Here is a 15,203-nt window from a genome sequence, read left to right as displayed (position 1 = left end):
CATTGAATACACACACACACGTGTGGTTAGTTAGTGTAGCCATTACAGCTGTTTGGCGTCAAAACGGGCCCAGCTTGCTATCTGGGGATTTGTCTTCCGCGAACCATCATAATCCATACACCAGTAATAGTCTACAATTAAAATGGCAAGATAATAACGTATCTCAATTGTATCAAAACGTTGTTTTCGTTGCTAGATATTGTTCGCTACATGGCTAGCTAGTTAGCTAGACGGTTGCATACAGGGACCATTCTAGTTTGCTTCGTCCCGCAACGAGCCATTGTTTACATGGCTAGCTGAGCTGGCCAGTTGCATTCTGCTGTTAATTTTAATTGAGGATTATGATAATCTTTTTCATTTTGCCAGTTTGTCATTCATGTTTAACTAGCTAGCTACTGAAAAATAGCCACTGCGGTGCGAACGCAATTAGCAAGCTAATCAAACCGCATGTTGCGTTATAGGGACATGTTAAGTTGGCTAGCTAGATAGCCACGATGAAATGATAGCTAAATAGCTAGCTACTGTTTTTTTTTGCATGTTCAACTAGATAGCTAGATTAATACCATTTACATCTATCCAGTTGGTAACTACGAAGCTAAATGTTTGCTAAATCTAGCTAGTTGTCTTCATTGCCATTATTGGAATGGAAGCAGATTAAGCACAGGGCATTTTAATACAGCTGTAGCAGTCAACAGGAAATAACAAGCTGTATGGGCATTAATTAAATCATGTTTAAACCCATAATAATATAATAATAATAATATATGCCATTTAGCAGACGCTTTTATCCAAAGCGACTTACAGTCATGTGTGCATACATTCTACGTTATTGTCCCGGGATTACCCTGGCGTTAGTGCTCTACCAACTGAGCTACAGAAGGACCATAAGAGTCTTTGTACTGCGAGCTTATTGTTTGGGAGTCAATGAATACTATTGCTGGTATGCAAGGTTTTAATCTCCTGTCTATTTTTATCTGCTTTCCTCCTTTATAGCTTTAATTGTCTGGAGCCTGGTGTTGTTGTGGCCAAGGAGCTTTCACTCAGATGTCACTAGGTTTCAGCTGCTGTGCACTGTTGATGTCCTTCCTCCTTGTCCTGTCAAAGGGCAGGACAGATACAGTACATTCTGAAAGTATTCAAACTCATTGACTTTTCCCACATTACGTTACAGCCTTATTCTACAAATGAAAAAAATCAATCTACACACAATACCCCATAAAGACAAAGCAAAAACTGATTTTTATTTTATTTTTGCAAATGTATTCTAAATAAACTGAAATATTACATTTATATAAGTATTCAGACCCTTTACGCTGTACTTTGTTGAAGCACCTTTGGCAGCGATTACAGCCTCGAGTCTTCTCGGGTATGACGCTACAAGCTTGGCACACCTGGATTTGGGGAGTTGCTCCTATTCTTCTCTGCAGATCCTCTCAAGCTCTGTCAGGTTGGATGGGGAGCGTCGCTGCACAGCTATTTTCAGGCCTCTCCAGAGCCGTTTGATCGGGTTCAAGTCCGGGCTCTGGCCGGGCCACCCAAGGACATTCAGAGACTTGTCCCGAAGCCACTCCTGCATTGTCTTGGCTGTGTGCTTAGGGTTGTTGCCCTCTTGGAAGGTGAACCTTTGCCCCAGTCTGAGGACCTGAGCACTCTGGAGCAGGTTTTCATCAAGGATCTCTTTGGACTTTGCTCCGTTCATCTCTCCCTCGATCCTGACTAGTCTCCCAGTCCCTGCCACTGATAAACATCCCCACAGCATTCTGCTGCTACCACCATGCTTCGCTGTAGGGATGGTGCCAGGTTTCCTCCAGACTTGACGCTTGGCATTCAGGCCAAAGAATCTTGGTTTCATCAGACCAGAGAATCTTGTTTCACATGGTCCGAGTCCGTTAGGGCCTTTTGGCAAACTCCAAGCAGGCTGTAATGTCCCTTTTACTGAGGAGTGGTTTCTGTCTGGCCAATCTACCATAAAGGCCTGATTGGTGGAGTGCTGCTGAGATGGGAGAACCTTCCAGAAGTACAATCATCTCCACAGAAGAACTCTGGAGCTCTGTGAGAGTGACCATTGGGTTTTTGGTCACCTCCTTGACCAAGGCACTTCTCCCCCGATTGCTCAGTTTGGCCAGCTCTAGGAAGAGTCTTGGTGCTTCCAAAATTCTTCCATTTAAGAATGATGGAGGCCACTGTGTTCTTGGGGACCTTCAATGCTGCAGAAGAAATGTTTTGGTACCCTTCCCCAGATCTGTGCTTAGACACAATCCTGTCTCACAGCTCTACAGACAATTCCTTCGACCTCATGGCTTGGTTTGTGCTCTGACATTCACTGTCAACTGTGGGACCTTATATAGGCAGGTGTGTGCCTTTCCAAATCATGTCTAATTAATTGAATTACCACAGGTGGTCTCCAATCAAGTTGTAGAAACATCTCAAGGATGATCAATGGGAACAGGATGCACCTGAGCTCAATTTCAAGTCTCATATCAAAGGCTCTGAATGCCTTTTTATTTTTAATACATTTGCAAACCTTTCTAAAAAACAGTTTTTCACTTTGTCATTATGGGGTATTGTGTGTAGATTGAGGAGGGCTTATTTTTATTTATTTAATCCATTTTAGAATAAGGCTGTAACGTAACAAAACGTGGAAAAAGTCAAGGGGTATGAATACTTTCTGAATGTACAGTATGCTTTCAGGCTAGATTTGTTTGTTCATATCTTAACCTGAACCAAAGTTACTGAAAGAATCTTATGATATAGGCCTAGGTCTAAATATTGTTTTTACCTTGTGGTGTTTGACGTTTTCCTAAATTTAGGCTACCGCCTTTAGCACTTTTCTTCATTTGTTTTTTAAGCATTACCTCACTGCTTCAGCACATGGCCACAATCACATGTGTTCTATTGTGAATTCTTTAAGAGATGGGTGGGTCTAGAGCCTCAGAACGATGCTACATGGGTGTAAACAAAGAGCAGCACTGTAGCTGTTCAATGTGAAAGGTGATCTTTATTATACAAGAACAGGCAATTTAATACTGTAAATGGTTTGCCTAAAGGGGTGAGAACAAAAATCATTTTGGGGAATTTGGTTAAAGTGTTACGTTTCTAAAAACCTACATTTCCCAAGGACTCATGTAGCGCAAGTGTGAAAGCCACAGCAAAATGTTTGAATGCTTTTTTCTCCTAAATGGGATTATAAATGTATCGACTTTTAAAACCGTATTACATCCCCATGTTTCCTCTAACTACAGTATCTGATATGCCATTTTGAAGCTCTGAGTCTGTACTTTTATCCAATGCAAAAAAACACCATTTACATGTTTGTTTTTTAAACATAAGACCGAAAATAGATGGTGGGTCAAGTATGTGCTGCTAAAGAGAAACTTAAATTAAATTCAAATGAAGAACTCCTTATCACACCTTCATGGCATCTTTAACACCCGCAGGTGCACGGAAATGCTAATATGAAAAGGGGGGCTTACTGCGTGTGTGCGCGCATAGAATGTTGTGTAGAAATGCATCGGTCTGGTGATACGATTGTGTGTACTGGGTGCAGTAAAGTGGTGTTTTCTGTTAATGTGTGTGGCTCACCTGTATGCAGGTGCCTGTGTGTTCTCGACACAGGCTGCAGAACAGGGCCCAGCGGCTGGAGGGGATGTGGGACACCTTGGTAATGGGCTCCATCTTCTCCGGGCAGCCTATACTCACCTAGATAACACACACACACACACACAGTCAAAACAGATGTGTCTTACAAGACATGAATACACACAGAACAGTTTTGACAGATGCTCATCAAGCACTTTGCTTCACAGACATTAATACAGACTGAGATTGTAAGTAGTTCTTTCACCGAATGTCACATTCTCTGCGAAGTCTATATTCCTAGAGCCCAGTGTCATCCCTTGAAAGGATCTTTCCTTCCGCCCAGCTTCCGACATTCATTCCCCCACATTCATATTCCTCTCTCTGAAAAGAGTATTTCTGTAAAGGCCTCATCCTTCATGCCCAGGCCCTAATAACTGGCAGACAATCCGGACTTCCTCCATCCCCTCCTCTCCCTGATAGTCCATGAAATGCTGCGTGAATCCTCCCCCATTCTGATTGCAGCCATTGAACCAGGCCTTTCACACAGAGTGGAGGGCTATGCTCTCGCTCTATGCAGGCATCACCATCTTCCTTCCCCTCCCTAGCTTTTGTCCTCTCTTGATTAGGATATCCAAGAGTCTTCAACTCTCAAGATGGAGGACTGGGTCTCTTTCCAAGTGTCTTTCTCTCGGTGTGTGTGTGTGTGTGTGTGTGTGTGTGCGCACGCGCTTGTTACTTTTCAAAAATCGCTCCTTCCCCTTATTCCGGCTCCAATTAGTTCACATTACCAAAAGGAAATTAAAAGCTTTCATTTAAAAGTGACAACTGGAAATGAGGAGGAAATCAAAAGCCTGAAGGAAAAGGTGGAAAATTGAGGTTGGCCTTATTTTGGAATAGGGGCGGAGGGGGTTTGGAGTGTTGCAGAGAGGTATAGAACGGGGCGGAGGGGTTTGGAGTGTTGCAGAGAGAGGTATAGAACGGGGCGGAGGGGGAGTGTTGCAGAGAGAGGTATAGAACGGGGCGGAGGGGGAGGGGGTTTGGAGAGAGGTATAGAACGGGGCGGAGGGGTTTGGAGAGAGGTATAGAACGGGGCGGAGGGGGTTTGGAGAGAGGTATAGAACGGGGCGGAGGGGGTTTGGAGAGAGGTATAGAACGGGCGGAGGGGTTTGGAGAGAGGTATAGAACGGGGCGGAGGGGTTTGGAGAGAGGTATAGAACGGGCGGAGGGGGTTTGGAGAGAGGTATAGAACGGGGCGGAGGGGGTTTGGAGAGAGGTATAGAACGGGGCGGAGGGGGTTTGGAGAGAGGTATAGAACGGGGCGGAGGGGGTTTGGAGGGTTGCATTTGAAGACTAAGTGAGAGAGATACACCCTCAGCTGATGCCGGACCCTCTCAAAGCTGAAAGCCCCCTGACGCCCGTGAAATTCCCATCTCCGCCACAGCTTCTTATTAACTACCCCTCCCTGCCTGTGTCTTTAGTGCAGAGAGAGAGAGAGAGAAGAGAGAGAGAGAGAGAGAGAGAGAGAGAGAGAGAGAGAAAAGAGAGCAGGACGCAAATTCATTTCCATTCAAAGACGTTGGTGAGGGAAGTAAAACAAACAAGAACAACGATAAGAATTAGTCCAATCAATGTGACAGAATACAATTATTGCTAAAAGGGTTCAGGACACCAAAAGGCACTTCATTAACAGGGACCTAAGTGCTTCACGCCGCTTTGAGCAGCGGGCCTTAGCATAACCACATGTTTGTCTTACTGTCCCAGTAATGTTGATGCTCAAGGTGTGTGTGCTTGTCTTGTTTAGGAGTGGGAGCGTGTGCATTTGCATATATATTAATCATTAATATGATTGCATATATTGAAGGTCTATAAATGTGTGTGTACATGTGTATAATGTGGAGGTGAGTATGAATATGTATGCGTATGTGCATGTGTGTATGTGTGTGTGGGTCTGTGCAGGTGTGTGTGCCCAGTGGGCTCACCTCGGGGATCCATAAGGCACAGCTGACGTGGACCCACTTGGTTCCACTGCGGGTGGGCTTCAGGGCTCCGCCTCTTTTGGGGCACAGCAGACATTTGGGTTGCACCCCCAGGGCGCAGGTTCGGCACAGCCAGTTCCCCTGTGGGACCTTCAGGATCCCATAACACGCCTGGGGAGAGACAGAGGGATGGGGGAGGAGAGTGAGAGAGGGAGGGAGGCGAGGAGGGGTGGGGGAAAGGGAAAGACGGTGGTGGAGATGGAGGAGAGGGAGAGGAGAGGGAAAGATGAGATGGAGAAAGGGAAAGGGATGGGGGAGGAGAGTGAGAGAGGGAGGGAGGCGGTGGTGGAGATGGAGGAGAGGGAGAGGAGAGGGAAAGATGAGATGGAGAGAGAGGGATTGGGAGGAGATGGAGAGGGACTATTTTCAAACATGTCAAAACAGTGGTGAAAGGAGGAGGTTGATAGAGCTGTATCAGCTGTATAACTGTCAGGGGATTGTCAAACCAATTAACACCATTCCACCCAAACAAACAAAAAACTCCAGTCTAAAAAACTAAAAACATGAAGTTGATGTTTCTATTTCTGGGATGTGTTTTTCTTGCTGTTTATAGTCGTCAAATACCCAGAATTCCATTAACAGGGAGAGTTTCTGTATGATCTGACAGTTGGAGGTAAGTAGTCAAAGAAAGAAACGAGTAGAGTATCCAGTTTCTCCCCACAACTATAAACAAACCTAAATGACCACCTTTGATCTTTATGTAAATCTTTCCATGATCCAAAAGAACTACAACCCCCCCCCCCCCCCCCCCCAATCGCATCCTGACCCCCAAAAACACCCGTAACACTGCCCAAACAGACTTAACGCTCACTAAACACGTACACCCTCTTTCAAAAGACAAATCTTAATATCCCTACAACTTTTAATTGTCCCCTCCTCTATCCCACCTCCACCCAACCCTGATCTGCACCTGATGTACGCAGATGTTGCACTTGTCACAGAAGACCATCTCGTTGCCGTCTTCTCCTTCGGGGGACCGGCACACGTCGCACACCACGTCCTCATCGTACTCGATGCCCAGACCCTCCTCCGTCTCTATGGCCTGCTGCATGTTCTCCTCACACTGGCTCTCCAGCTCCACCAGAACACGCTCCATGGTCAGCTCGTCCAGCTCCGGCAGCGCTGAGGGAGGGGAAGGAGTCATACGTTTGGGAGAGATGGAGCAGAGGGTCACAGTTAGTCACATGGCTCAGGCTCGGCCGTCACCTATGGGAATTCATATCGGACTCAAGTAACTGGATTGGCACGTGCTTTGTGTTTAACTCAACTGTGTTTGTCTTTCATTTGCAGAACATTTTGTACTATTAAACCCCGGCTATAAATTGGTCTTGTACTTCTTCGGATTCTTGCCAAATTCCAACAGCCACAGCCCGAAAGCAAACGGCCATGTGTCAGACCATGTTTTATAAGTACTGGGAAAAGGCCTCCCATGGGTTACATACTGTACAGTGTTCAGTGATCAGTGATTAAAGAGTTGTTTTTAAAAGCAAACCAGGAAGAAGCGGAGTTTAGTTAACCATTCACTTCGGAGCCAGTGACATTTACATCTTGTAAATAGGGAGAGGCTCGAGGAACAAACGTTTCAGTGGGAACGCGGGCGTGTAAGTACATAACTTCATGTGGGGAAAAGAGAGAGAGCGAGAGAAAGAGAAATGGAGTGAGGCATGTTGGTAAAGCGAGAGAGAGATCAAAATAAAAGATGGAGCATGCTGTATCAGCCTATCGGTGTTGCGATATGGCATTATACTGTAACCCGGCAACAAGCAAGTGCTTGTTTGGTCTAGACATTGGGGTTATGAGAAGCAACCCATTTGAGGAAAAACTATTTAAAAAGCAGAGTAAATAACCCCGGGCCTGAGGGATTTAAAAATGCAATTATATTTCTTATCTATGAGCACAAGATCAGATTGTAAATAAACTGGGTCTGTGATGTAGAGAGAGAGCGAGCTTCAGGGTCAGCTACAGTAGCCAGCCAGAGAGCAGTTGATAGAGACTGGGCTCAACAGTGGGAATATCCCTCTGTGTGGACAGAGTGCAGGGAGGCGCACACTTCTGACCCCCAAAACTCCTCTCTCCAATGTCACTACTCCACAATAAAAGAGTGATGAGGAGTAGTGGAGTTGTGGAGAGGAGGACTGTGTGTGTTAGGGTGAAGTGTTAAGGCATGGACACACCGGTAGCGTTGAACAGCCGAGAGTACTTAGCACCTCTGAACAGAGTGCCAGCCCGTAATTTGCAAAACCTCGATTCTACATCGAGAAACGGGAGAAAATGTCGGCAGTCAAGCAATGAAACATACGGCGCCGACCGAACATTGAAAGAACAAACCTCTCTGACCAGCACTACCAACCCTCCCTGGCCACAGGCCCTGGCTTGCGTCCGAAATGGTGAATGGCAGACCATCACTCTATGAGATGCGTTTTCTCCTTTAAAATGTGTCTGCAGTTGATATTTTTGAGGACGCAAGTTTTCACAATGGAGTAGAGGTACAATAGTACGGTCATACTGCAGGATGGTCATACAATAGCTGGTAAAATGCTTATCCACAGTAGCCCAGTCAGTGTGTGAGTGAGTTGTTTTACGAGCTTTTGCATCACATTCTAGACTAAATGCTCAAACTAAACAGACGCAACAAAATCGATAGGCTAATGAAGTCCTGTTGAGGTTGATTTGAAGGTTCTCATTCCAAATGGAACCCTATTCCCTTACATAGTGCCCTACATTTGACCAGAGCCCTATGGACCCTGCTCAAAAGTAGTGCAACTATAAAGGGTGCCGGGATAGGACTCCGAAGAAGTCTCTCACCCAGTTCCCTAAACTCCTGGTTGACCAGCTCCAGCCAGGACACGTCCATGTCATCCAGGTCATAGCGACTGTGGGGCTCATCGGTGGTCTTCATGTCCCTCTGGCTCAGCCCCAGGCCCAGTACACATCCCCGGCCTTGGCCCTGCACAGGCCAGTAGAACGGGATACGCCCCACCTCCGGTAGCATCCTGTCAACACACACACACAGAGAGACAGAGAGACAGAGAGACAGAGAGACAGAGAGACAGAGAGACAGAGAGAGACAGAGAGAGAGAGAGAGAGAGAGAGAGAGAGAGAGAGAGAGAGAGAGAGAGAGAGAGAAAACACACCGTTTTAACTTTTACTCCATTTCTATTTCATTAACTGACTGAAACACGTACAGTGAAGGAAATAAACATTTCCTTTTGGACTTATGAGCCAGTCAAGGAATCGTTTGATCAGGGCCCCACCAGGGTTCTGGTCAAAAGTAGTGCACTACACAGGGAACAGGGTGTTCTTTGGGAGCATAGCGTGTCATCCTGACATTCCTACAGTACAGCCCTCTGTTCCATACACAGGCCCTGTGTTGTGTCGGTCTGCCCAGACATGGGGGTATGTCAGCAGCGCACAGGCAGCCCTAGGCCATTGGGGAGGGGCATAGCTGGAGTCATCATCTTCTCTGTCTGAGCAGCGTGTCACTCTCCTCCCTCCCCACGGCGCCTCATGCCCTTCTTACTATGCCATGGGAAATGGGGTCAGGGAACGCCACTTGACCCACTGGGAGGGGAGCCCATAAGCGTAAACATTTCTGTAAGGATCTCTCGCTCTCACACACAGAGTCAAATCTATGTTTTTCTCCACTGGAGTTCAATGGAGGGAATTAATTGACAACTAACTGAACAAATGATTTACATTTGTTGTCACTGTGATCTACTTCGGGTTTGTTTGGTTTTAACACGAGTTGTTGGGGACTAATATATTGTGAATGCTAATCATTAGTATGCTTGTGTGGAATGGGAACATTGCATTCTGATTTTGGGAATGGCTGTACACACGCAGCGCTTTACTTATCAACATTGCAAGACTGGGGTCAAATGGGTTTACTTGAATTATTTCCTGGGCCGGACTATTTTTTCCCGCCCAGTTACCACACACATCACCGCTTGTTCCCAGACCGGTACACAACTTAGGGTTTTCCAGTCCTATCAGTGCGCAAAGAAACAAAAACACACACGGATGGATACACACACTCGCACCTCGTCATCTCCTCCACCTGCACTCAAATCGTGACCTTTGAGTGAGTGGGAAGCGATGTGATAATGACAGAGTCGGTCTCTAATCTGAAACAGGTCATATCCTCAACATCACCATGGCTCCTGCCTCACTGCGTCGGAGGGTGGGTAGCGTACAGGCTGTTTATACACAGGCACGCTGCGTGTCCCAAAATGGCATCGTATTCCTCGCGGTGCTAAGTCAAAAGTGGTGCACATTATAGGGAATAGGTTGCCATTTGGGACGCACAGACACTTCGCTCCCAACACTTCCTCCACTTCCCTGGCCGACACATCTGATGTAAAAATCATGCAAATAGTGCGAGGCCTGAGAAATCCCCCTACAGCTGCCTTACTGCTGCTAGCAGCCTGTTGCCTCCATCCCTCCGCCACCACAGACACTATGATCTCCATCTAAAAATATTTTTAAAAAACAGGAAAATATCAAATGTGAGTGGCTTACATTCGCACGCGGGGGAAGAGAATCATTCCGTACATTTTCATACAGAGTTGTTGTGCCTTATTACATTGGTTATCTTTTCATTAGATAATCCCCTTCTACTGTCCGTTGCACCCCCCCAGCTTCAATAACTGTAATTAACTCCCCAGGCAAGATGAGCGAGCCTAAAAGGTGTTCAGAGCTACAGGAAGAGTGGATTGTCTGAAGTGGTGATCAGAGAGATTCACATCGTGGAGTTTGCAGAGACGCAGACAGAAGGTGGCTAACCTAATGCTCCTCTGTCTATCATTTCCAGCGTAGTGTATCTACAGTGGGGCAAAAAAGGTATTTAGTCAGCCAACAATTGTGCAAGTTCTCCCACTTAAAAAGATGAGGCCTGACATTTTCATCATAGGTACACTTCAACTATTACAGACAAAATGAGAAGGGAAAAAAATCCAGAAAATCACATTGTAGGATTTTTAATGTATTTATTTGCAAATTATGGTGGAAAAATAAGTATTTGGTCAATAACAAAAGTTTCTCAATACTTTGTTAAATACTCTTTGTTGGCAATGACAGAGGTCAAACGTTTTCTGTAAGTCTTCACAAGGTTTTCACACACTGTTGCTGGTATTTTGGCCAATTCCACCATGCAGATCTACTCTAGAGCAGTGATGTTTTGGGGCTGTTGCTGGGCAACATGGACTTTCAACTCCCTCCAAAGATTTTCTATGGGGTTGAGATCTGGAGACTGGCTAGGCCACTCCAGGACCTTGAAATGCTTCTTACGAAGCCACTCCTCCGTTGCCCAGGTGGTGTGTTTGGAATCATTGTCATGCTGAAAGACCCAGCCACGTTTCATCTTCAATGCCCTTGCTGATGGAAGGAGGTTCCCTCAAAATCTCACGATACATGTCCCCATTCATTCTTTCCTTTACACGGATCAGTCATCCTGGTCCCTTTGCAGAAAAACAGCCCCAAAGCATGATGTTTCCACCCCCATGCTCCACATGGGTATGGTGTAGGTATGGTGTTCTTTGGATGCAACTCATCATTCTTTGTCCTCCAAACACGACAAGTTGAGTTTTTACCAAAAAGTTCTATTTTGGTTTCATCTGACCATATGACATTCTCCCAATCTTCTTCTGGATCATCCAAATGCTCTCTAGCAAACTTCAGATGTGCCTGGACATGTACTGGCTTAAGCAGGGGGACACGTCTGGCACTGCAGGATTTGAGTCCCTGGCGGGCGTAGTGTGTTACTGATGGTAGGCTTTGTTACTTTGGTCCCAGCTCTCTGCAGGTCATTCACTAGGTCCCCCCGTGTGGTTCTGGGATTTTTGCTCACCGTTCTTGTGATCATTTTGACCCCACGGGGTGAGATCTTGTGTGGAGTCCCAGATCGAGGGAGATTATCAGTGGTCTTGTATGTCTTCCATTTCCTAATAATTGCTCCCACAGTTGATTTCTCCAAACCAAGCTGCTTACCTATTGCAGATTCAGTCTTCCCAGCCGGTGCAGGTCTACAATTTTGTTTCTAGTGTCCTTTGACAGCTCTTTGTTCTTGGCCATAGTGGAGTTTGGAGTGTGGCTGTTTGAGGTTGTGGACATGTGTCTTTTATACTGATAACAAGTTCAAACAGGTGCCATTAATACAGGTAACGAGTGGTGGACAGAGGAGCCTCTTAAAGAAGAAGTTACAGGTCTGTGAGAGCCAGGAATCTTGCTTGTTTGTAGGTGACCAAATACTTATTTACCACCATAATTTGCAAATAAATTCATTAAAAATCCTACAATGTGATTTTCTGGAATTTCTCATTTTGTCTGTCATAGTTGAAGTGTATCTATGATGAAGATTACAGGCCACTCATCTTTTTAAGTGGGAGAACTTGCACAATTGGTGGCTGACTAAATACTTTTTTGCCCCACTGTATGTACAGTGACTGACTGTAGATATCTTGTGAAAGTGGAGGGAAACCACAGGGGCGAGGTGAGAGAACGGTGTGTTCTCTCTGGCCAGGGTCACATGTCCTGAACACAGGCTACATAAACAATGAGCGAACGAGAGGGAGGGAGGGATGGGAGAGTACATAGAAAATAGAGACAGACAGTAAGAGATAACAAAGAGAGATTAAACAGCGAGACAGTAAGAGAGGCCAGAGAGATTAAACAGCGAGACAGTAAGAGAGGCCAGAGAGAAAACAGCGAGACAGTAAGAGAGGCCAGAGAGAAAACAGCGAGACAGTAAGAGAGGCCAGAGAGAAAACAGCGAGACAGTAAGAGAGGCCAGAGAGAAAACAGCGAGACAGTAAGAGAGGCCAGAGAGAAAACAGCGAGACAGTAAGAGAGGCCAGAGAGAAAACAGCGAGACAGTAAGAGAGGCCAGAGCGAAAACAGCGAGACAGTAAGAGAGGACAGAGCGAAAGAGAAGAGGAGGGAAGAATTGTTCTGGGCTGCCAGACTGGGTGGAGTCACAGCGATGTGGGCAGGAGGGCGAGATGACTCAGGTCAACAGAGATGATGAAACAACAAATCCAGACAGATCTAACTCTAGATATGAGGGGACAGACAGTAAAATTAGAGGGGCAAATGTGTCCTAGCTACCCATCTTCAGTTAACTGGAAATCAGTCTTCAATAAAGCTGACTACGAAGGGAGCTGTAGTGACGGTTGTTATTTTGTTGTTGCGCAATCCTTACATGGGGTCACTGGCAGACAAATGCATGCTGGCCTGGGGTCACGTGGTCGAGTTCAGCGTTTCCCAACAGTACACGTTTTTTTGGTTTGTTGTTGTAGCCCTGAACGAAACACACTTCATTCAGCTCATTGAGGGCTTGACGATTTAGTGGGCAAGTTGAATCAGGTGCGTCTGTCCAGGGTTGCAATAGAAATGTATACCGTTGAAGGTACTCAAGGACCAGGGTTGGGAAACAATGGTCTAGTTGGTAAGAGTGTGGCGCTAGCAACAACAAGGTTGTGGGTTCAACTCCCGCAGTGATCACATGTACTGAAATGTATGCCCTCACTGTAAATGGAAGTCACGTAAGGATAAGAGTTTTTGCTAAGTAGCATATATTATACATTATTATGGCCTAAGGCTATCAGAGCTCTATCATTGCTATATTATTGACTAAATCCTAGGTTCCAAGTTACCATCACTCCTGTCTAAGGAAGGTAAGTGCCCAAGACAGAAGTGGGGAAACTAAAAATATTTGGATATTCCCTCGCTCTCCTTTGAGTCCTGGCTTTACAGCAGAGGCAGCTTTGATCCTTCTTTGCCCTGTGGAATATGTATCTGGAGCGGGGGGGCCTGACTTACACAACAAAAGGGCTTCAGACTCTCAACTCCTCCAACCGAACACCAGTACATGCTTCCCTTCACGCCACCCCAGACCCAGAGGGGATGTGGCTTTGGGTTTTATTGCACACTGACTGGCCTTGGGGGATCTGGAGTGTGTGTGTGTGTGTGTGTGTGTGTGTGTGTGTGTGTGTGTGTGTGTGTGTGTGTGTGTGTGTGTGTGTGTGTGTGTGTGTGTGTGTGTGTGTGTGTGTGTGTGTGTGTGTGTGTGTGTGTGTGTGTGTGTGTGTGTGTATCTTGCGGCTACTGTGCGAGGCTCCGAGAGAGAGAGCAAGCTACTGTACAAAAGAGGGGCAGTGTGTTAGGAGTGCTAGTGAGTGAAGAGGGAGAACGGGAGATAGAATCAGAGAGGGCTAGTGTGGAGAGAAAATAGAGGGGCCGCAGCATCTCAGGCAGCAGGCGCACAAAGCAGACCTTTGTGACCCCCTCTGGCCAGCACCCCCACTAAGCCAATCAGGTGGCAGACGCGTCGGGCCCGGGAGCCGAACCTGCCCAGTCATGGCTGGGTCTGGCCGGGGACGAGAAAGTGGGCGAGCATGTTGCCGGGCCAGAGCAGAGAGAGCTGACTCCATCAGCCGGTCTGCAACCCACAGGAACATTTCGGGTGCTACACTGTCAGCTCTCATTTTCTCTTCCTGCCCCACACAACTACGGCCTTGTTTGGAAAACTTCTGAAGTTGCATCCTTCCTTGAGATGATCACTGATGTAGAAAGGATTGGATAGGTTCTCACACAGCATAGCTTCCACAACTCTTAACCAATGTCATAACAGATGAGAAGATTTCTAAAAGGAAGGAATGGCATATTTTAAAACGTGTTTGGACAGGGCTTTGGTTCAAACTTCAGGGAGATAGAAGTCTCCCCTAACCAGTGATACAGGGTTTGATATTTATAATGTACAGTACCAGTCAAAAGTTTGGACACACCTACTCATTCAAGGGTTTCTCCTTATTTTTACTACTTTCTACATTGTAGAACAATAGTGAAGACATCAAAACTATGAAATAACACATATGGAATCATGTAGTAACCAAAAGCTTTAAACAAATCAAAATATATTTTATACTTGAGATTGTTCAAAGTAGCCTTGACAGATTTGCCTTGACAGATTTGCACACTCTTGGCATTCTCTCAACCAGCTTCATGGAGTCGTCACCTGGAATGCATTTCAAATAACAGGTGTGCCTTTTTAAAAAGTTAAGTTGTGGAATTTCTTTCCTTCTTAATGTGTTTGAACCAATCAGTTGTGTTGTGACAAGGTAGGCGTGGTATACAGAAGATAGCCCTATTTGGTAATAGACCAAGTCCACATTATGGCAAGAACAGCTCAAATAAGCAGAGAAACGACAGTCCAACATTACTTTAAGACATGAAGGCCAGTCAATGTGGAAAATTTCAAGAACTTTGAAAGTTTCTTCAAGTGCAGTTGCAAAAACCATCAAGCGCTATGATGAAACTGGCTCTCATGACGACCACCACAGGATAGGATGACCCAGAGTAGACTGTGCTGCAGAGGATCAGTTCATTAGTTACCAACCTCAGAAATTGCAGCCCAAATAAATGCTTCACAGAGTTCATGTAACAGACATCTCAACTTCAACTGTTCAGAGGAGAATGTGTTAATCTAGCCTTCATTGTCAAATTGTTGCAAAGAAATAACTACTAAAAGGACACCAATAAGTAGAAGAGACTTGCTTGGGCCAAGAAACACGAGCAATGGACATTAGAACGGTG

The 15,203-nt window shown here is 45.8% G+C and overlaps 1 protein-coding gene across 1 annotated transcript in view; it reads right to left on the bottom strand.

The window, feature by feature from the left end:
• Nucleotides 1–15,203, bottom strand: part of LOC123999213 (protein Jade-1-like) — a 141,399-nt gene that overhangs the window by 55,957 nt on the left and 70,239 nt on the right. Inside the window, exons 5-8 of the mRNA XM_046304758.1 lie at nt 8,421–8,608; nt 6,526–6,737; nt 5,559–5,726; nt 3,583–3,699 (exon numbers count right to left, since the gene is read on the bottom strand). Of these exons, the coding sequence (XP_046160714.1) occupies nt 3,583–3,699; nt 5,559–5,726; nt 6,526–6,737; nt 8,421–8,608 (685 nt within the window). The remainder of the gene's footprint in view (nt 1–3,582; nt 3,700–5,558; nt 5,727–6,525; nt 6,738–8,420; nt 8,609–15,203) is intronic.

Source organism: Oncorhynchus gorbuscha, linkage group LG16 (assembly GCF_021184085.1).
Source record: "Oncorhynchus gorbuscha isolate QuinsamMale2020 ecotype Even-year linkage group LG16, OgorEven_v1.0, whole genome shotgun sequence".
In the NCBI taxonomy this organism is placed as follows: Eukaryota; Metazoa; Chordata; class Actinopteri; order Salmoniformes; family Salmonidae; genus Oncorhynchus; species Oncorhynchus gorbuscha.
The sequence above is the reverse complement of the archived record's forward strand: the minus strand, read 5'-3'. Positions and strand labels throughout refer to the sequence as shown.